At 38.1% G+C, this 24,224-nt stretch overlaps 1 protein-coding gene across 1 annotated transcript; it reads right to left on the minus strand.

The window, feature by feature from the left end:
• stard3 (StAR related lipid transfer domain containing 3) lies at positions 1-24,224 on the minus strand. The gene is made up of 15 exons (XM_079829789.1): positions 24,144-24,224; positions 22,315-22,562; positions 21,899-21,976; positions 19,495-19,572; positions 15,179-15,232; positions 14,877-14,994; positions 13,358-13,453; positions 13,218-13,273; positions 8,053-8,145; positions 7,910-7,972; positions 7,734-7,829; positions 6,066-6,145; positions 3,555-3,659; positions 3,339-3,432; positions 1-1,672 (listed from the first exon to the last, which is right to left on the minus strand). The coding sequence occupies exons 2-15, from the start codon at positions 22,534-22,536 to the stop codon at positions 1,565-1,567; spliced, it is 1,341 nt and encodes a 446-aa protein (XP_079685915.1). The 5' UTR covers positions 22,537-22,562; positions 24,144-24,224; the 3' UTR covers positions 1-1,564.

Below are 24,224 nucleotides of genomic sequence, written 5' to 3' on the forward strand. Positions count from 1 at the left end.
CTAGGGTGGAGGAAGTTTAATTTTTAGGTGTCCGGTCACTTATGACCGGTCATATGAAATCAGTCACAATTTTGGGGTTTTATTACCTATAAATCTGAAACAAATAACAGACATCATGTATAAACTGTTTGTTAGTTTTATTAAATGATTCTTGAATTCAGCAGAAGTTCAAATTTTTGAATTAGATGACAAAATTCTGTATAGCTTCATATTACTGCAAATCAGTATAAAAATAACATTCACACAGAACCTGAATCACAAGTGAATTCAAGTGAATCGCAAAAGGCTCTGCAAAGAAATGTGGTTACAGTCCGTAGAGGCCAAAAAACGTGTAGATACACAAAATAAATCTAAATAACACAAGCACTCCCGGACATGTGATTTCAGCGAGTGAAACTGTAACAAAGGCACGCAAGTACAAACCAACATGGTTGCAAAACAAGAACCAGATAAAAAAAGATCAACATCGTTCAAAACATCAACCGACCTAAACGTGCCGTCCATTAAACGGAAGCCCAATAACCCTGTAAGACTGTCGTTTCTCTCCATTAAAAGCAAAAAGTATTTTGCTTGCTTCAAGGCAACTATTCACGAAGGTCACATTCACATTTGATTAGCTGCATTTTTCATTAGTGGCAATGCTAACCAAACGACTGGTGACCGTCTCAGTTTCATACGTTTATAAAAATGCTATGCCTTGTTTAAATGTGGTAAACATGAGTTTATAAGCAATAAAATGCTGACAGTAATGCTCTGTGTGAAAACAAAACTGACATGCAATACAAAAAGAAGAGAAATAAATGCACATTTCAATAAAACGACCATTATATTCATTTCAGACTGATTTTATAGAATAAAACCAAGCCCAAATGTTCAATATTTCTGTTGGTTCGTTGTTGCAGTATGTTTTATGCATGCCACAACAAGTGTTTTGGTACTAGTTAACCGGCTATGTTAATTTTGGACATAATTGCATAATCAAACTCTTAACCATATGCATTATTAGACAAAATGATCATGGCAGAACACTGATCTACGCTACAGATGAATAATAATCTAACGCAGCAATTTTAGGCCACAAGAGCCAATTACAAATCATAATAAGAACTCAAACAATAATTAATATTAGTATGAATGTGTGTGCGTGAACGATTAAGGCACAAGTAAAAGCAGAATGAGAGACCGCAGTGGATTTGGCTCAGAATATTGTACAGAAACCATCCTAGCCTTCAGTCGTGTTCACTAGGGGGACAACAGTGGTTTTAGGCACAGCTGATTCTGAATAACATGTCCATTTCCCCTCACACACCACAAGCTGCTTTCTGATAACTTCCTGTGCATGTTTCCAGCTCTTGTGTGATTTGACAGTATAAGTTCTGACCTCATGTTCATGTGCTGCAGTAGTACAGCTATATCAACTTCAGTATAAAGTGCAGCCAAACTTCCGCCAGTCAAATGCAATGCTGTATCTCCTCATGACAACTGTAGTTTACAGGAGAGTGAATATGGCGCAGTGTGATTTGAAGTTACCACAACGTAAACTGTGGCCGGATAAAGCCGGAGATCACCGGTAGGAGACGTGGACTTCTTTTATACGCTGCCTGAGATGAGACATGAACTCAAACATGGTGGCGGCCAGTGACTGGTGGATGAGGTAACGTGGGAGGCGACCCTGTAAGAAGAATATACATTGATGACAAATGTATTACATCAAATATATTTATATTTTTATAAATAAATAAATATAAGGGTTGCTAGGGGGTTTCTAACTGGGACACATTTAAAAAAAAAAGTAGGGTTTTTCCATCCATTTTAACATCTGTGATAAATCTGATTGCTTCAAAATATTATATATACTATATACTAATAGTGTTGCTTGCATTTGCAAATGCATAATTAACCCTCAGGGGTTCTTCGGGTCAAAAATGACCTGAAGCGTTTTATAATTTATTTTTTTTAAATCGTAGCTTCATCGGAATGGTCCGAAACTTGGTGACTTTATTGGTACTTGGTATATGAACACCCAGAAAAAATGGGGAGAGGATTTGAAAAGTCTAAGTGGTTGTAAAAATTTTTTATCACACTCAGGGTCAAAAATGACCCCCATAGGAAATGAATGGGAAATTGGCAAAAATATGAAAATACAGAGTTTTTTTGTGCATACAATCTACAAATCAGCCAGGATGCAGAAAAAAAGGACTCAACAGTGAAGGGGTGAATCTCTAAAACATCAAGAGTGCAAAACAGACAAAAAAACTCACACACACTTATACACACACACAAAAACACAATTAGCTTTTGGAATGGCGTGAAATATGAGGACGTTCCCCATGTCCTCACTTTTCAAAATGCTTATAAATCACACAGAACAAGTTTTTTTTCACCGAAAGTGAACTGCACAGTCTCCTGTGATGGGTAGGTTTAGGGGCAGGGGCAGTGTAAGGGGATAGAAAATGCGGTTTGTACGGTATAAAAACTATTACGCCTATGGAATGGCCTCACATTTCACAAAAACAAACGTGTGTGTGTGTGAGAGAGTGTATTTGTCTGTTTTGCTCTCTTGATGTTTAAGAGATTCACCCCTTCAGTGTTGAGTCCTATTTTTCTGCATCCTGGCTGATTTGTAGATTGTATGCACAAAAAAACTCTGTATTTTCATATTTTTGCCAATTTCCCATTTATTTCCTATGGGGGTCATAGGAAATAAGGTCCTCAGTGTGACTTTTTTTTTTTACGACCACTTAGACTTTTCAAATCCTGTCCCCAGTTTTTTTGGGTGTTCATATACCAAGTACCAATAAAGTCATCAAGTTTCGGACCATTTCGATGAAGCTGAAGCTAATTTTTTTTTTATAAAACGCAAGATCCACTATAGTGGTAAAAATGTGCTATTGCGTGGTAAAAATGCTCAATGTGTCCACCGGATGGCATCGATTTCATCTAAAAAAATTGCTTTCATGAGGCCTAGGCTTAACTCTAAAATGAAATACAGCTTTAATAAAAAAAAAAAAAATATATATATATATATATATATATATATATATATACATAAACATTTTTTATTATATTCAATGGGAAAAAATGGGTCATAATTATTGCATAAATATTAATTATAAATCATAAGATTATCTCAAAACACCAAAAAAGAAAAGAAAAAATATTATCGAACAAAAATATATTTCATTGATTTTACTCAAATCTTTTTAATCTTAATCCCGCCCTCCGGGTCATTTTTGACCAGAAGGTCCTGAGTGTGACCCATAAATGAAAAATACTCATTATTTGAACACGTTTTAAATGCCTTAAATGTACAAATTGGTGGCATATGAAGCTCTAACCTTAAGGTCTGTATTGAGAACCCAGATGAAGGTGCAAACTGAAGGATTACTGTTGGATTTCAACACCACAAATCCACCAGGACCATTTTCCCCTCTGAGAGAGAGAGAGAGAGAGAGAGAGAGAGAGAGAGAGAGAGAGAGAGAGAGAGAGTTTAGTGTGTTTAGTTTAAAGCATAAATGTGTTCTGTATTTTAATTGGCTGAGGACACAACAGACCTGACGTAGCGACTCTGAGAGGGTTTACTGATGTAATTGGTCGCCATTCCTGCAGAAATGTAGCAGTCGCGCCTGCGCTCCACTCGACGCACATTCACAAAGTCCCTGGATGTCAAAAATGGGAACATGATTACGTATGGAAAATATATGTTCTAAAAGGAAACTCTATCGCAGTGTGAATACTGCAGCCTGTTAAAGGCACAATATGTAATTGTCACTGAGAGCTCGACATCACTTCGAATCCGACGGGAGAAATCATATTCATGGATGAGCTAATGTATTAAAGATGTATTAACGTTACTGTAGTATGAAGCAGGGTGGGGCTGAAAGCTGAAGCGAGGCCGCAGGAGCGATTGATAATGAGAGACAAGCTCGACCCGCGGGCTGCGGGGGAGGGGATGAAATGCTGTTTCATGCATACTGAGATTTTTAATCTGTTAAAGACTTGGATTCCCATGCTAACATGGGCAAAGTTTAAAAAAAAAAGTGTGCCAAAAATACTCCTTCCGGTTTCTCATAAGTTTCGGAAAGTTTTTTTCGAGTATGGGTATACACTCACCTAAAGGATTATTAGGAACACCATACTAATAGTGTGTTTGACTCCCTTTCGCCTTCAGAACTGCCTTAATTCTACGTGGCATTGATTCAACAAAGGTGCTGAAAGCATTCTTTAGAAATGTTGGCCCATATTGACAGGATAGCATCTTGCAGTTGATGGAGATTTGTGGGATGCACATCCAGGGCACGAAGCTCCCGTTCCACCACATCCCAAAGATGCTCTATTGGGTTGAGATCTGGTGACTGTGGGGGCCATTTTAATACAGTGAACTCATTGTCATGTTCAAGAAACCAATTTGAAATGATTCGAGCTTTGTGACATGGTGCATTATCCTGCTGGAAGTAGCCATCAGAGGATGGGTACATGGTGGTCATAAAGGGATGGACATGGTCAGAAACAATGCTCAGGTAGGCCATGGCATTTAAACGATGCCCAATTGGCACTAAGGGGCCTAAAGTGTGCCAAGAAAACATCCCCCACACCATTACACCACCACCACCAGCCTGCACAGTGGTAACAAGGCATGATGGATCCATGTTCTCATTCTGTTTACGCCAAATTCTGACTCTACCATCTGAATGTCTCAACAGAAATCGAGACTCATCAGATCAGGCAACATTTTTCCAGTCTTCAACTGTCCAATTTTGGTGAGCTTGTGCAAACTGTAGCCTCTTTTTCCTATTTGTAATGGAGATGAGTGGTACCCGGTGGGGTCTTCTGCTGTTGTAGCCCATCCGCCTCAAGGTTGTGCGTGTTGTGGCTTCACAAATGCTTTGCTGCATACCTCGGTTGTAACGAGAGTTTATTTCAGTCAAAGTTGCTCTTCTATCAGCTTGAATCAGTCGACCCATTCTCCTCTGACCTCTAGCATCAACAAGGCATTTTCACCCTCAGGACTGCCGCATACTGGATGTTTTCCCTTTTCACACCATTCTTTGTAAACCCTAGAAATGGTAGTGCGTGAAAATCCCAGTAACTGAGCAGATTGTGAAATACTCAGACCAGCCCGTCTGGCACCAACAACCATGCCACGCTCAAAATTGCTTAAATCACCTTTCTTTCCCATTCTGACATTCAGTTTGGAGTTCAGGAGATTGTCTTGACCAGGACCACACCCCTAAATGCATTGAAGCAACTGCCATGTGATTGGTTGATTAGATAATTGCATTAATGAAAACATTTAACAGGTGTTCCTAATAATCCTTTAGGTGAGTGTATGTGACGTCAGATGGGGCGAAATGTCCTTGTACGGGCCGTACGGGGGCGCGCGCGCGACTAGAGCGAGAGAGCAAATGCACGCCCATTATAGCGCTGTGCTCGGCTTTAGGGAAGCTGGTTGCGCTGCAGTCATAGGACATCACGAAATCTTTAGGGAAGCTGGCTGCGCTGCAGTCATAGGACATCACAAAATCAACAATGTCCACAAACATGTGTTTTTGGTTGTCCGGGAAACCCAAGACAACCCTGTACAGCTTCCCAAAGAACCCAGCGTTAATGGGATCCCTGCATTTCGGCGACGATCGTTTTATAAACAAGGCCCAGTTCAACTCCGGATTTGTAGCTCGTCTAACGCTGAAAGATGGAGCGGTTCCAGCGATTAAGGTTGGAAGCAGGCGGTGATTAAAACTGCTTCAAATGTCTTTGTGTTGTTAGCTATTGACTCGTTCATTCAAATGCGCCGTTATTCCATTGTTTTTCTATGTAAACACGCACTAGTCTGACTTGCAAAACCGCTACGCTTGCTACTGCTAACATTAAATCGCATACAATAGTCCATAAATCAAATGATGTCATCATAAACCATGAGTAAACACACAAATGTTTTAAAACTTATATAACTGATATTTTAATCCAAAAACCTTACACATTGTGCCTTTAATATGGAGGGCAATACAAAAATACACTGTTTCCATGTAAAACAGAAGCAAAAACGGCCATAAACGTTCTCTCACCTGGGAGACACGACACCTCCAGCAGCTCCTGCAGATACATCATATGACACCATTGTGTTGTCATCCACTCTCTGTAAAATCTATGGGCAGACCGGAGGAGGAGAGAATGTTGTAATCTCCAATTTTATTTTTGTAACTTTTTTAGTTTTGTCTTTATAATTAGCAGCGATAGTCAGAGGATACTAAAATTGTCTGCCTTCCATATGAATCCAGTGACATCCAGCAACTAACAAATCATCATTTGATTGGACAAGAATGCATTAAATTGATCAGAAGTGACTGTAAAGACATTCATAATGCTGGTTTTTGAACTTTATATTCATCATAAAATCTTGAATAAAAATAAATAAATAAATAATAATAATCAGGCTTTCCACAGCATATTAGAATGATTTCTGAAGGATCATGTGACACTGAAGACTGGAGTAATGATGCTGAAAATAAAGCTTTGCATCACAGGAATAAAATACATTTTTAATTTATTAAAACAGACAACAGTTATTTTGAGTTGTAATATTTCACAATATACCTCTGCTACATTACACTGTATTTGTGATCAAATAAATGCAGCTTTGTTGAGACTGCCTTCAGAAACAATAAAAGTCTTACAGACACCAAACTTTTGAACGGTAGTGTGCAAATGTTTTTTGTACATTTTGAAGTATACGTGCCTTTTCACTGTTTCAGCTGACTTTAAAGGGTCATGAACCCCTAAACCAAATTTTCTTATGAGTTATGAGTGTTGAACATCATTGAAGACAATTTTACCATCTGTTAAGTTTTAATTGTTGGAGTAAAATATAAAATTTTGAACCTTTTTGCTCTATTTACAACTGCCTGATTTAGATTCGTCTTCATGTCAACGTCATAGGATGTGACGTTTTCTCGTACTATAGTATGGCGATGAGTCATCGGTGTCTCGTAATTATTCATGATACTGCGTGTCTTTATCCAATGAGAAGACACGTTGCTTAATTCATGACAGCACGCGGTTAATTATTCGTGACAGTACGCGTTGATAGGCATTTTCCTCTGACTGGCGCTTCAAACAGTGAGATCGCACACAGTAAGAGATGAGAGATGCATTAATGGATCAAAAACGAGCTTTGTTTTTTCCGCTTTGTATGAGTTTCTGCGTTGCCTACATTCTCTTCTATAGATCCTGAGTCTTCACACAAATGCGAATCATCCACACTGTGAGCGTAACCGCTCTTCACAACCTTTTAACCGACCAAACGGCTTATAAAAACTTCTCAAAATAAGCCTCAAAAGTTATCAAAGGTATGCAACAGCGTGTTGATATATATTTTCGATGCAGAGAACAAATTGCGAATGGCTGTGCATTTAATTGTCCATTGAATTATAGCTGTCACAGGATATATATGTATTTGTGTAACCGTGAGTTTACAAAACCATGTGTATATTGTGTTGCGTGTAACATAATGGTAATTTGCAGCATGCATTTGTGGGAAGCTTTGATGCTTTTAATGAGATCGTGAATCAGAAGCCGTTGACGTATTGTCAATCTCCCCTCATCCCCCTTCACTCCGCCGCTAAACCACGCCCACTTTTATAGCATTTTTCAAAACTGTGGTGAGAACCGACTGCTGCTGAAACGGGGGGTTTCATGACCCTTCATGACAGAGGTGTCTGTGAGTGTGTGTGTACCTGACAAACAGACACTGTTCTGTTCCACTGCACCATCTTCTCCGGCTGCAGAATAACCTCCTGATACACCAGCTCTGCAGAACACTGCAAGAGCGCCTAAACACGCGAAACACAGGAAAGTTACTGATTCTGTATATACAGCATATGTAGAAGCAGAGTAAGAAGGCTCACAATACCTTTAAAATAAACGTCTTCCCATGGAATGGGATTTCAAGTGTATATACTGCATCTCCCACCTCCTAAGAATCAAAAAGTTTCATATTAAACCAATCATAATACCATAAACAAATAAATACTGCAAGGATGGATGCGTACGTACATTAGTCTTCTCAAACTTCCAGTTTTCCTCTTGAGTCATTATCTGTTCCACCACTGCCATGGCCTCCCGCCCCTGTCGTACAAACTCCTTGTCCTAAAAACAAGTGAATACAGAATGATCTGGGGTGTGTTTCCCGTACAATGATGTAATTCACTGGTTAACTACCATAATGTGAGCATCGTTGGAGAAACTAACCAAAAAGCAGCTGTAGCGTCTGGACCAATCAGACACACACATATTATTCATTTATTTAATGAATAATCCAGCAAACTCACTCTCCCAAATAAGGACTGTCAAACGTTCCCCAAATGAAGCTAACACCCTGGCAGGACGCAGTGTCTTGTTACAGGACACACACTGAGACTGGGTTTTACGACGGAAAAGAATGTCCTGAGAGCTGTGACTCTCACATAAACTCTTGCAGAGTTAGAGGAATAAAAAGCATGTTAATCCTATATATATAGTCTATATATATCCACTTGATAAATGTGTAAACATGTATCCAATTTTCCCATCTCATGATTTTCCCTTTTATGTGGCGTTTGTATTCTTGTAAACTCAATTGGGTTAATGTTTCAGACTTTGCATATTATGGGTAACCAACATTATATGTGAGGCATGTTTGGTCTCTAAAAAAAGCCAATCTTCGTCTCTGATTTGTTAATTTACATTACATGTTGCTAACTTTGGGATGCATTAGTATTATAAGAATCTTAAAGATTCTTTTCTTAAACAACCAATGAAAGTACATATTCAAATGCCCTGCTAGAACACAAAGGGTCGTAAAATTTCCCTCCAAAGGGAAATCTTTTCATTGGATCTCGCACCTCCAGGGGGTGTGCCATCTTCACGCTTTAAAGTAACTGATCAGCTTTTAGCTGCGGGCTTTTTCTTTTTCTGAAATGCTGACGTGAAGATGATGCTAAACTAGAAGCCTCTAAGGACCCACCAAAGCTTGTGCCAGGCTGCGGCCTTGTCTTTCCATTCACCAAAGATACTCTGACTACCACTGGTTCTCTCTCATCAAGACCACATCAGCAAGGATCAACTGGAGCCTCAACAAATTGCATCAGGACAGTTTAATTCAAATGGGCGAGACATGCAAGTATCAAACTTAGTCTCATTATTTGATACATTAAGTATCCTTACCCCTTTTAAAGAAGGGCATTTTAGAACTAAACTGATGGTTTGCTCAAGGCTGTTGATCTGCTGAATTTCAGACAATGCTGTAACTTCTTGCTTCCCTGTATTCTGCTTCAGCTCTTTTTCCATTGGTGAACTGTATGCATGTATGTGTGTCTATGTTAGAGTAGTTTAAGTGTTTAGACTAGTTAATAAAATCTTTCTCATGTTACACGTAAAGTTGTCCGTGTCTCAAGCTCATAACTGGAGTCACTAATCATTTAGATCTTGGTTACTGCTCTTAGTAGTATCGTAAATTAAGAAAGACATTTCCCATGCCCCGGAATGTACATTTCTTAGAGTTAATAAACAATTGATCCTGTTCATGGGACAAATAGGTTCATTGATTGTAAAATTAATTTACGACAGTAAATTAATTATATTAACTAATCCAAATATTCATAATAAATTATAACCAGTTATTATTTATTATTAATATTTCATATAGAGCTAATTTGCTACATAAATGGTGGAGAATACGGGCAACTTTACGTGTAACATGAGAAAGATTTTTTTAACTAGTCTAAACACTTAAACTACTCTAACATAGACACACATACATGCATACAGTTCACCAATGGAAAAAGAGCTGAAGCAGAATACAGGGAAGCAAGAAGTTACAGCATTGTCTGAAATTCAGCAGATCAACAGCCTTGAGCAAACCATCAGTTTAGTTCTAAAATGCCCTTCTTTAAAAGGGGTAAGGATACTTAATGTATCAAATAATGAGACTAAGTTTGATACTTGCATGTCTCGCCCATTTGAATTAAACTGTCCTGATGCAATTTGTTGAGGCTCCAGTTGATCCTTGCTGATGTGGTCTTGATGAGAGAGAACCAGTGGTAGTCAGAGTATCTTTGGTGAATGGAAAGACAAGGCCGCAGCCTGGCACAAGCTTTGGTGGGTCCTTAGAGGCTTCTAGTTTAGCATCATCTTCACGTCAGCATTTCAGAAAAAGAAAAAGCCCGCAGCTAAAAGCTGATCAGTTACTTTAAAGCGTGAAGATGGCACACCCCCTGGAGGTGCGAGATCCAATGAAAAGATTTCCCTTTGGAGGGAAATTTTACGACCCTTTGTGTTCTAGCAGGGCATTTGAATATGTACTTTCATTGGTTGTTTAAGAAAAGAATCTTTAAGATTCTTATAATACTAATGCATCCCAAAGTTAGCAACATGTAATGTAAATTAACAAATCAGAGACGAAGATTGGCTTTTTTTAGAGACCAAACATGCCTCACATATAATGTTGGTTACCCATAATATGCAAAGTCTGAAACATTAACCCAATTGAGTTTACAAGAATACAAACGCCACATAAAAGGGAAAATCATGAGATGGGAAAATTGGATACATGTTTACACATTTATCAAGTGGATATATATATAGACTATATATATAGGATTAACATGCTTTTTATTCCTCTAACTCTGCAAGAGTTTATGTGAGAGTCACAGCTCTCAGGACATTCTTTTCCGTCGTAAAACCCAGTCTCAGTGTGTGTCCTGTAACAAGACACTGCGTCCTGCCAGGGTGTTAGCTTCATTTGGGGAACGTTTGACAGTCCTTATTTGGGAGAGTGAGTTTGCTGGATTATTCATTAAATAAATGAATAATATGTGTGTGTCTGATTGGTCCAGACGCTACACAGCAACTGTTTTCCGAAACTGTAGCAACATGGTTGAAGCCACGATTGGTTCAACAATATAGGACTGTCATCAAAGGGATAGTTCACCCAAAAATGAATTACTAACTTTCACGTCGTTCCAAACCCGTAAGACCTTCGTTCATCTTCAGAACATTCAGAACACAAATTATAACATTAAGGTTAGACCACTGGAGTCACATGGACTATTTTAACGATGTCTTCACTACCTTTCTGGACCTTGAAAGTGTTAATTAAAGGGTTACTTCAGCGATTAGCATTAAAGGATTAGTTCACTTTTAAATAAACTTTTGCTGATAATTTACTCACCCCCATGTCATCCAAGATGTCCATGTCTTTCTTTCTGCAGTCGAAAAGAAATTAAGGTTTTTGATGAAAACATTCCAGGATTTTTCTCCATATAATGGACTTCAATGGGCTCCAAACAGTTCACGGTCCAAATGACAGTTTCAGTACAGCTTCAAAGGGCTTTAAATGATACCAAACGGTAAATAAGGGTCTTATCTAGCGAAACGACCAGTTTCTGCTAGAAACCGAGTAGTATTTATGCTATTATTTTACCTCTTATCAGATGAACGTGATCATCTCTGAGCTCAGCCATAACTTCCGCTAAGTGAGGTCAAAATAGATGCATGGTCATAGATGTACACGTAGATGCCTCATTAACACTCGTATTTTGATCTCACTTGGCGGAAGTTATGGCGGAGCTCAGAGATGATCACGTTCGTCTGATAAGAGGTAAAATAATAGCATAAATACTGCTCGGTTTCTCGCAGAAACTGATCGTTTCGCTAGATAAGACCCTTCATTTGGACCTTGAACCGTTTGGAGGCCATTGAAGTCCATTATATGGAGAAAAATCCTGGAATGTTTTCTACAAAAACCTTAATTTACTTTCGACTGCAGAAAGAAAGACATGGACATCTTGGATGACATGGGGGTGAGTAAATTATTAGGCAAAAGTTTATTTAAAAGTGAACTAATCCTTTAAGCTTTGTATCAGTAGAAACCTGGTAGTATATTTGAATGATCGTGCTTCGCCCCCTCATATCCCCCTGAGATGAGAGAATTATGCATTTTATGTCTGGAAAAAAGCCGCCGATGACGCAAATATTGTAATTTTGTGTCATCTGAGGCTTTTTTGGCCAGAGGCTAGAGACTACAGCCAGTAGTAGGAATTAGTTCCACATGTTTTCAACCCGCCCATGGGGGGTGTGATCTCACTCACAGAATGTAAAATGCGCACGGCCATTCGGGCATTCATAACGGAGCGGTGCGAAAACAAAGCGAGTGTTCTCAATTAATTCCTATGAAAGTTAAGCTTCCACAGGCATGATCTGAAAATGCGCAAGACTGGACACGTACCATGAATGACTGTGAGGCCGTGAATGAATGGCGTGCGGCCGTGCTCATTTAAGTTTCGGTTTAGAATTAGCACCAATTTGGGGGGCGGGTTGCTTGAATTGTGGGTTCATTAGCCTATTATTCTTAATGAAAAATACAACAACAAAACGGTACAATGACAAACTCACTTAAAGAAGCGCTTTTACATTTAGCTTTGAAACCAAATCTTCCGCGCTCATCTTGTCTGTCAGCTGTTTGCTCTCGTGATGAATGAAATCTAACTCCTGCTGTGTTTGTTCTGCGACTCTCGCTCGGCTCACACTGTATGGAACAGACACGTTCAGTTTTTAATTGTAGTGTCTGTTCTCTAACTGAACTAAATGATTTTATTACTATAAAAAATTAACACGACGGTGGGGCGGTACCGCGGTGGGCAAGTGATGTAACTGGAAGGCAAGTGCATTCTGGGAGTTGTTGGCTTTCATCCACATGAGCCAAAAATACATTTTCGGGCTTTTCTCAGTCTAGAGGCCACCAACAAACTTGGGTTGGGAAAGACATGAGGGTGAATTAATTACCTTAGTTTTCGTTTTTGAGTGAACTAACCCTTTAATGTTGTCACACACAGATGAAGGAGTAATGACTTCAGATCTCAGAGATGCTGCAGTAACAAACATGGCAACTAATAACTACTTCACTGCTTTTGTCATTTAACAAGAAACTATGCTTCTTACCACAGCTCGAGAGCTGTAGTTGAATGTTTGTTGGAACTATGGTTTCGGGAAATGCCAATTCTTTGAATTATGTTGGTACCGTCGGAACTTGCAACTATAGATGGCTAGCGAAGCTTTCAGGAAATGCACCCCATCTTTACTTTTTATGAAATAAGCGGTGCTTATTACTTTTAGACAGAACATTTACTGATAATTCTTCCATGCAAACATAATGAAAAGAAAGAAAACAATCATGTTTATACTTGTTCTGTTACTGCTCTCCTGCCGAGACCCTCTTCATCAAGTTCGTCCTCAGAACCTACAGGACAAACACAAACATTAGTCAGGAAATAAAGCAAAAACAGACATTGAGTTGCATTAGAAAGAAAGCGAAAGGCATTACCGTCCAAGGACTCTGGCGGGGAGTAAAACTGTCCGTCAGACACGGCTCTAGGACAGATGGCCGGCTCACACGCCGCATTTACAGCTGCCAGATACACTGCAGGAGATGAGGAAATGACAGATCATCAATGTAGTGCTCTTCCTATCCTAAAAGTACTTCCCCAATCATCAGTGACTGTCTTAGTGTGCATCTCTAGAACAAAGTAGAAGCATGTTTCCCTTCCCAAATCTTGAAGTAATGTGACTGTTTACCTGACCACATGACTATTAAAATGACATATCACAGAAAACATGTTTTTTTTCTTCCTCTTTTGAAAGGCCTATCTCACAATGCATAGGTCCCCACTCCACCCACAACTAAACCAAATCTGCTTTACATAACAATAAAGTTTGGATGTTTTTACTAATTAAAAAAAAAGTTTATAGTTTGAATATATGAATATAAACACTGATGTCTACGGTAGTGACCAAAATAGAGCAAATCACCTTTTGAAAGTAACTTGGTGCTTCAAATAACGATTGTATCATTACATTGATACAGCAGTACATGACTAGGGTTGGGTACCGTTCACATTTTAACCGGTATCAGTACCGGTACCCAACGGTACCTTTTTTCGGTACTTTAGGGAAGTTTACATCAATAACTGTAAGTCAGTGTTATTGACATTATGCCAGAGCTGCCCTGGGTCGCTGTCTGCCATTGTCTGTGATGTTTGTATACTGTAATATTTACTAGTAAATAGTAGGCTACTAGGTACTTAATTTGATTCATAAAAACAACCATATTATTTTTTTTTTTCTTTTTAATTTAATTTCTATGAAAAGATTTCCCACAAATTATGTGTTGTGTATTTTCTGGTAATCAAATGAAGACAAAAGACATTCATTTATATTTTAATTTAATTAAACTTTTTTTGTCAAAGTGCTGCACAACTGAGCTTTACATGATTAAAATTAAAACATGAAGAAAATGTGTAATTTATGACTTAAAAATAAAGTTTTGATAATTTATAATTATTACATTAGTGTTAGTATTATTATTACATTGAGACATCTAAATTCTACTGTACAACAGTAATGTATTTGTTAAGTTAGCAAAACTTTTATTTTGACGGGTTGCCGTGAAGAGCTTTGAGTTTCTGTGTTTATGATTATGATGATGGTAGTTTTTCTCAAATAAAACGGTAAAATGCTGATAAAGTGACTCTCAGTGGCTCTGGAGATGACGTTCGTGCGTTCATGTCCTCATATGAGACGGCAGAGATGGAAACATGCGACGTCACGCGCGATTCTGAGTGTGTGTGCAGTAAACCGCGCGTATACGGCATTCATTCGCAAGGAGACACGCAGGATTCGTATTTAAATAGTCTTTTTGCAGTTTAATATTCACAGACATTAGTCTATATCACCAGATGCGTTCTCAGGTACTGAAATTGGGTACTTTTGGGTATTTTTTGCTGATTTGTGTCAATTCAATACAGCCCTGAATTATTATTATTTTTAATTAAAAATTCTCTCACCTCTCTCGTCCTCTGCTTCCTGTGTGAGCACTTTGAAATCCAGGAACCAGGTTTCCAACCATGCCACCACAAACGAGGTGATGGGAAGAACATAGCCAAAAGCATTCTGACTAAACAACTGAGAAAACAAGAGACAACTATGACCTCTTGCCCCGATTTCTATTATCACAGCAATAAAACATATAAAGCATTCAGAGAGCTGTTAGTGGTTCATTTGTGGAACAAGAAGACAATGAGACCAATTCATATAATTTAAGAATTAGAATAGATTGGTTAGGAAGATAAAACATTAACTATCTTACATCTGATATGATGACTTTGGCGATGAGGAAGGCGCTGGTCACCAGAGTAGTGATCTGAGATCAGTGAAAGAACAAAAAGACAACGATCATATCTAAACCTTTCAAAGTTTAACATGTCTGTGTGTATATATACATATACAGTCAAACCAAAATTTATTCAAACACCTTCACCATTTTCTCACATTAGCAGAGTTTATTCGCTATAGTTTAAAAAATGGTAATAAAATATGACAAACTCAGAGTTAAACTGTCAGAACAAATTAATCTTGAAAATGTCAGATAACTTTGATAGAATGGTATGTAATGGATTAACGCAGGTTTGCGCCGCACAACATCAGGAAGATCAGACTGTTCCTAACAGAGCATGCAACACAGCTTCTTGTCCAGGCCCTGGTCATTTCGAAGCTTGACTGGCTGGACTTCCATCATGTGCAATCAAAACGCTTCAAATGATTCAGAACGCAGCGGCACGTCTTGTCTTCAACGAGCCCAAAAGGGCCTATGTCACACCTCTCTTCATCTCTCTGCACTGGCTACCACTCGCTGTTCGCATCAAGTTCAAGGTGCTGACGCTTGCTTACAGATCCACCACGCATACGTCGACTCACTCCTACGAATCTACACCCCCACCAGAGGTCTTCGCTCTGCTAAGGAGCGACAGCTCGTGGTACCATCACAGAGAGGTATGAAATCCCTCTCCAGAACATTTTCATTCACCGTTCCCAGCTGGTGGAACGATCTTCCCCCCTCCATCCGGATGGCAGAATCACTGACAACATTCAAAAGACAGCTGAAAACTCATCTCTTCCGAGAGCACTTAATCTCATCTTTAAAAAAAATCTCCTCCATTTCCTCCCTATTCTAGTTTAGGCTACTCTGAGTATTGTCCATAACTTAGTATTTCATGCACTTTTTGCATTTCTTCGACTCTTCATGACGGATGGCTTCCTGTATTCCTCAGTTGTAAGTCGCTTTGGATAAAAGCGTCTGATAAATGCATAAATGTAAATGTAAAATGTAAATTACAAACAACCAATCAGCTGTTCAATTTAAGTACACAATTAGATAATACCAATTTAGGTCAACCAATGACCAAGCAATGCTTCATTTTGTTCAGTCTGTGGTGTAAAAGGTGGCATTAGCAAATAAAGAAAAAACACTGAAGCAAAACATGGTCCGGTCAAAGTGTCTGACTCTGAATCATTTTGGTCCCAAATTTGAATAATCTTTTGTTTGACACACACACACACACACACAAGCACGCATATATATATTAGGGGTGGCACGGTTCACAAAACCCACCGTTCGGTTCGTATCACGGTTTTAGGGTCACGGTTTTCGGTTCTGTACGGTTCTTGTTGTTGGTTCTTGTTTTTATTTATTCTTTAAATCGTTAACACTCCAGAAATGTACTTCAGCATATGATATATAGCTTAATTATCCACAATTTAGGATACAGTATTAAAAAAAATTGTTATATCATGTAGAAGTTGTTTCCTAACTGGCTGTCTCCTGCTTGAGTCCGACACATTGGCGTTACATTTTTCATGTTGATAATGTTATAATGAATTTTGATCAGAACAATGCACTGTAATACACTGAACAACGCTTTAATTCAGTGTGAGCAGCTGACCTGACTAACATGAAAAATAACAATTTTCACCATGAAATCAAGTGTTCCGTGTGTTTCACAATCACCATATGACATCCAGCGCTGTGAATTTTTTTTATAAAATACACGAAAACACAACACTGCCAGAAGTTTTTGCCCAAATTTCAAAGGCCTGTTTAAAGTATTAAAACTTGAAGCATAGCTTAACTTTAATGTTACATTCATCATGTGAACTACTTTTATACAACATGTTATTTGCATGTGTGTTTGGGACAGAGGGGAACAGGTCGCATTTGCAGCAGATATATGCTGCCCATCATAAATCAAAGCACGAGACAGACAGGGGTCGGAGGAGAACACCGGAAAATGTGACAGAATGGACAAAATTCGTCTGTATTTGCAATACACGAGCCGCGGTTCAGCTGCGCGAGACAAACACTGCCAGTGTGTGAATGCACAACGGGCGCACTCGGCTCCCGCTCTCCATACGCACTGCAGCAATCCTCTATACAACGCTGGCGCATCCTAATCTCTCCCACTTGCCATTTCTACACGTGGCGTGACCTGCATGACACAACTTTTACTGTCTTTTACTGTATGTCCACACAAACCTCTTATTTTGTGTGAAAAGGACACCCACTGTCTGAGGTAACATATTGGCACGAGGCTACATTGCGCATACGTCGAACCATGCAATGCACCATGCTCCGAACCAAGACAAGCGAACCGAACTTTTTCTTATTCTGAATTCCTAACTAAATATTGTATTCCTGTTACCCCTCGAGATTTTGCCATAGTGATGGATGCCATCCCCAGTGGAGCGAATGCTCTGTTAAAAAATTCTGTTGATTCTTTACCTTTTTACATTGTGGGCACATCCCTGTGAGACAGTGATAGGGAAGATTTGCTTTTTGTCTAGTCCCTCTCTCAGGAATAAAAAAATTAGACAACTTTTTCAGAGCGATATTATTACGGTCCCTTCCATAATATCTTATTGGAGTAATTCCTTCAATGATATTCTTTGGAAGAAAGTGTAGTCTTTACCCAATAAATATTTAATCACTAATAAGGTTAAAGAGGTATCCTTTAAAGGTCCTGTTCTTCGTGATCCCATTTTTCAAACTTTAGTTAGTGTGTAATGTTGCTGTTAGAGCATAAATAATACCTGTAAAATTATAAAGCTCAAAGTTCAATGCCAAGCGAGATATTTTATTGAACAGAAGTTCCCTTTCAAAGCCTACAGCGAACGGCCGGTTTGGACTACATCCCTGTACATCCTGCTTTAATGACGTCAGTAGAACAGTTTGCTGACTAACCTCCGCCCACAAGAGTACACAAAAAAGGGGGCGTGGTCTTGTTGCTCTCCCACGTGGAGAAGAGGAAGTGTTGCGTTTGTAGAGTGTGTTTGTCGCCATGTCGTCCAGACGCTGTTATTTTCATCCCGGAGTCAAATCCCCTTTGTTTGGCCTTCAGGGACGCTGTACTTTGAGCACATGCATCTCCCCGTTATGGTAAGAGGCGTGACCTTTCCGGGCAACGTGCGCTAAGCTGCTGTCGAATCACAACACGGGAACCGCTGGCCCAATCAGAACTCGTTACGTATTTCTGAAGGAGGGACTTCATTGATTAAGGAAATCTTCAAGCCGTTTTTTTGACAGTGAAAACAGCGGTATACAGATAAGTAAATTGTGTGAAAAATACTGTTTTTTTACATGCGAAACATGAACACGTTATATTGCACACTGTAAACACAATCAAAGCTTCAAAAAAACGGGACCTTTAAGTTGTTACATTACACTTTATATCAAAAAAATGTTTCCTGAGATGGATCCCCTTTGCTCCTTTTGTGGAGTGGAAGATGAGTCTGTCCCTCACCTCTTTTGGGATTGTATTCATGTAGCTACTTTTTGGAAGAAATTTTGTTTGTTTGTACGTGTTTCTCTCTTAGACAATTTTTCTTTGGAGTTTAAGGATGTCCTTTTTGGATTTTATAACTCTGACATGAGTCTTAAAGACTATTATTTTCTGATTAATCTATTTATTTTTCTAGCCAAGTTTTTTATACACAAGTGCAAATTTTGGTCTGTTAAAACCTTTTTTTTTTTACTATTTTTTGTCAAGATCTGAAATGTTATTTAGATACCATCTCTTCTTCCAGCAATGTCAAAGCTTTGAAGTCTTCTATGCTGTGTACAAAATATAATATTTAAGCCTTCTTATAATTGAAAAAGACAAAAAGGCATCGGTTTTTTCTTCTTCTCTGTCTAGCTCTCTTGATCCTAATCTATTTTAAATTGTATGTCATCCCTGGCTCAATGTCTGTTTTGTATTTTTTGTTTTGTTCCTTTTTACTACCTTGTCTAATGTTTAAAATTTTTGGTATTGTTGTTAAATTCTTTTTTGAATTGTGACTATTTGCTCATATCTGTTCACTAAAAAAAATAAAACAAAAAAAGCGAACCGAACGGTTCGGATGTTTTTTCATGTCCCGTGCCACCCCTAATATATATACACAATTATTTTGAGTTGTGACTTACATGCCAACATTATATGATAAATCACAGTATCACAGTAAAACTAAGACTAAAAGTCATAAAAATTATATATAAAAAAACTAAATAAATATAAACGGCTAATTATATACATATTAAACATATAATAAATATATTATATTACATAAAAGAAAATACAAATACTTTCTTACCGCAATGACCCACCAGTGTCTCAATCGAAATGCAGCATAACCAAGCTGCAAACACAGAAATCTAAACACAGCTAAAAGCTGAGTGGGAAAAAAGCAAGAGAGAAAAAGAGAGAGATTATTGCTTATAAAGTAATAACTAAGGATTTAACAGTGACTGTTCAGTGATCCTTAGTAAATATCAGATTTTTTACATGTTTCTAGGATGCCATCACAAAGATTTATTTTTGTTGCAGATTTGACAGCAGCTTCAATGCATAAACAGGAATTCTATGTACCTCGAATTCACCCAAACCTCATTTGTACAAGGGGACGAGCACTATTTTGTTTCTTCTTTTTCCTTTTTTACTGATGTCACGTGCTAAAAAACGTGACAGTAGCAAGAAAGGTGTGAATCTCAATTTCTCACACCTCATACTCTATAAGCTTTCAATAAACAGACTAATGCATTACTAGAAAAAAAATTATAATCTGGAAACAGTTTAATGAGTAACACATTTTATATAGTTAAGTGTGTGTTTGTGTGTTAATGTTAGACTGAAGCTAGGGTTGGGTACCGAAACCCGGTGCCATATCTAACCGGTATGTACCGGACCGAATCAGAACGCAGATTTCGGTTCCTCATTTCGGTGCCAAAATTCAAACGTGCTTTCGCGCTTTGGCTGGCACCGAGCCACTGGCACTGGCACTGGTCACATCACAACTCATGACAACTATTCAGTGTTTTCAACCACATCATTTTTATTTCAGGTTTCAGACATTTAAATGCTCATAAGTAGGCTACTAGCAAAAAACAAACACTGATGTCAATGGAAACGGCAATGACAATCCTTTCAGACGGTTATAATTTGACTAACGTTACGTGTTTTATTCACATCAGATACATGCACATTATATAGTAACCTATATAGTTTACTCTATTCTTCTTCCAGTTCACTGGTCACTTACTTTCATGTATTTCGTGAGACGAGAATGAACTCTAGTGTTGTAAATCCGACAGATCCGATTCTGAGGCGCAAACTAATATGGTGCTGCCCATTGCGCTTTATAGATCAACTAACACACATTCACTCACACATTTGAACATCAGATAGTTCATGACACAGTTAAGAAGTTTGTGAATATTTTGAATAAAAAGAAAAAACGAAATAAACCCGATGCAGCTGAGCTGTCAGCGTTATTGCGGCTGCTGTGTGTCATGTGAGAAACATGACGCGTCACCATGGAAACATTAAGGCGATGCGTTCTAAAATATTTAGCCAGAGAATATGATAATATTTCAAAATAAAGCTGAAGCTCGAAGCTGGTTTGTAGCATACCAAGAATACAGACTACTGCTGTTATTACTGCAACTGTTATTTAGAGTTATATTAGGCTTGTTGTAGTTGGGTTAGGTGGCTTAGGTTTTGCTGTGAATTTGTAAATAAGTCAATAATAATTTGTGTTTTGTATTTATTTATATTCATACATTTAAGAATACATTAACCTTTATTAACCTCTTAACCGTCACCGTCCCACTGGCGGGACACCTGGCACTTTTTTTTTGACCGCCTTTTTTCGTATCATATATTTGAGTAATTATCATAAATTAGGTATCATTCGAAAGCTTACAAACTCAAAAATCATCCTGTGAAAACCGTTTTGAAATTGGACGTTGTTACCATGGAAATGGTACTTTAAATTCTTCTAGCGTGCTCCTCCCCTAGTGGGCGGTGTCATGTTTCATAACATATATTTTAACTACGTTATAATCAAAATCTTTTCTAATCTTGACAAAACACATATCGTCGGAAAGGTCTGAATCTCAAGGTTCCATATTTGATAACCGTTTTGTGATGGAAGTGACATTTGGACAGAAATTTACAGGAAAATGCATCAAAAAAAACAATCAATGTAATTTCAATGACACCCGGTTGCTATTTTTGGTATTGCGCCTAAACAAAATCTCATGGGAACTTCAAGTTTTGTGATATTAACTTCAAATTTGGAACACAACTTGGTTAGACATATGGCTTTGATTTTATAGTAATTTTAGATTAAAATATTTTTGTAAAATAATTAGATCATTTGGATAGTGCATTTTCATGTGTATTCTCAAAAAGGGGGGTGACAGTTAAGAGGTTAAATGGTTCAATTTAAATAAAAAATAAATAAATAAAAAGCCATTTAATGTCATCCACCTCGTTTTGCTGCCTTTTTTTTTTAAAGTATCGGTTCAGGAACCGTTTAGGCACCGGAACCGTTTTAAAAGTATTGGTTTGGCACCGGAATCGAAAAAAACCCAAACGATACCCAACCCTAGACGGAACTGATATCAGATCATCAGTGAAGAGAACTCAGTTTAAAGCATAACATGTCTTTTATTATGGCTTACTAAGTAACAAAGCTTTTGCTTTTTGATACTTACAAATATATCAAAGAAAGAGGACTTGAAGTTGTAGTGAACGACCTCATTCTCAAGACTGGTCCATATACTCTTTCTGATCTGAGAGACGCAGAGAGAAAGACAAAACACACACATTTAAAATCAGTATTCCATGAAATATTGAAATAAATATGTAAATAAAGTTTCATTTATTTGATATAAATGAATATACATCTCTATTAACTTATAAATCAAATATGGTTAAAAATAATATGCAAATGACAATATGCAAATGTTCTTCATCAGAGGAAGTGAAAAAGGCATGTACAATCAACTGTAAATATGAACCCATATCACAATAGACAAAGTAAAAAAAAAGGAAGTACAACCTGCACGGCAGAGAAAAGCGATTAGCACTGGGCAAGAAGACAACTTAGAAACGCAAAATGAAAACTTACATTTAATTCAATGATCCAGAGCAGAGTGATGAAGAGGAGGTCAAACGTAACAAAGAGGCAGAACGTTCGGCGGACGTCCGAGAAAGCTCTCCTCTCTCCCGGGGGCAGCGGCGAGTAGTAAGGGGAGGGAAGGGAGTGGGACGTCTGGGAATACGAGGCGTTCAAAGAAGCAATGGCTGGAAGACTTCTCTCCAACTCGCTGTAGTTCACGCCGCTCTGCATACCTAAACGCAGTTGGTGCGCATCACCTGAACCAGAGAAGAAAAGATGATCCAACAGTCAAATAACAGATTCGAGTCACGCGAGCAAAAAAATGTGGACCTGCAGTCTGAACGTAGCCAAAGATACATGCTTTATCTGGCTTTCATGCAACAACATACTACCATTATACACAAACTGACAGAACAGGGATCAATGCAACATGCAGGAAAACATGATCTAATCAATCAGCCTTTGACCACCTTTAGAGCTGGTCTAAAGTCACAAACTATGACAAGGGACAAGCTGCCCTATGTAGTGTAACTGACTGTATATTTAAAGGGATAGTTCACCCAAAAATTCAAATTAGCCCATGATTTACTCACCCTCAAGTCATCCTAGGTGTATATGACATTCTTCTTTCAGAGTTAAATAATAAAAAAAATGTCCTGGCTCTTCCAAGCTTTATAATGGCAGTGAATGGCTGTTTCTGTTTTGACGTCCATAAAAGTGCATCTATCCATCATATAACTGCTCCTCACGGCTCCGGGAGGTTAATAAAGGCCTTCTGAAGTGAAGCCATGCGTTTGTGTAAAAAAAATATCCATATGTAACACTTTACAAACTGTAATCTCTAACTTCCGCTAACTGTTAGATAGTTAGATATTACAGTTTGTAAAGTTTTAAATATTTATATTTTTCCTAAACAAACCCTTTGCTTCAGAAGGCCTTTATTAACCCCCCGGAGCCGTGTGGAGCACTTTTATAATGGATGGATGGACTTGTATGGACAGCCATTCACTGCCATTATAAAGCTTGGAAGGCCAGGACATTTTTAATATAACTCCGATTGTATTCGTCTGAAAGAAGAATGTCATATACACCTATGATGACTTGTGAGTGAGTAAATCATGGGCTAATTTTCATTTTTTGGGTGAACTATCCCTTTAAACTGTAAATGTACTACATATATGCTTACATTTTGCATTTCTGCATCAATAAAATGTTATGTTAAGCAATTTTATTAATATATATTTGTGGTAAAGTAAGTGAAAAGGTTGGCATGGAAACTCGATGATTATAGATCATTAAAATCTAACTTGATCTCTCTGCCACACTTATGAAATGTACATTATGACAGCAAGTAAAGGTAATTACACAGAGACATTTAAACTTTCAGTACTAGATAGCACTATCTTTGTCTAAAGAATTAAATAATATGCCATAAACCGGCCAGAGAACACATCTTTGGGAAGCAAAAGCATCATATAGCCTAATCATGCAGTTTATTAATCTGCACTGTCAACATGAATGCAGTTCCTCCGTGTGTGCCAATGGGAATAAACAAGCTTTAAAACAACATTTACTGTATAAACTGTCCCCAATAAACAACCACTCGTTAACAAATACTCGACATTTCGAAAGACGTAATTAATATTCATGAGTAAATATAGCACGCGTATCGCAGCATAACTAGGCTTGTAGCTCTAAACTTAAACACTTACAGACCTCTAAAGCAACTCAGCGTTTAACTAACAGTTGAAAAAAGTTGTTTATACGTCATTTATAAGCACCAAAACCTTCGTTAATCAAAAATAAGCCGAGAGAGGCAAAGTGAAGCCGAAACTCACCGAAATCAGCGCATCACTCTCATTATCAGCCCGCTGCTCTTCCGCGATAACAACCGGAAGTGAGAGAACGTCACGTCCACC

The sequence above is a fragment of the Gobio gobio genome (assembly GCF_949357685.1).
Source record: "Gobio gobio genome assembly, chromosome: 11".
In the NCBI taxonomy this organism is placed as follows: domain Eukaryota; kingdom Metazoa; phylum Chordata; class Actinopteri; order Cypriniformes; family Gobionidae; genus Gobio; species Gobio gobio.

Bases quoted from the DNA above. Each gene is read 5' to 3' on its own strand.
- stard3 (XM_079829789.1), bottom strand. From the start codon at position 22,536: ATGCAGAGCGGCGTGAACTACAGCGAGTTGGAGAGAAGTCTTCCAGCC. The intron at 21,977-22,314 runs GTAAGTTTTCAT...TGCGTCTCTCAG, and splicing joins TCTGGATCATTGAATTAAAT to ATCAGAAAGAGTATATGGAC. The intron at 19,573-21,898 runs GTAAGTATCAAA...TTTCCCACTCAG, and splicing joins CCTCTTTCTTTGATATATTT to CTTTTAGCTGTGTTTAGATT.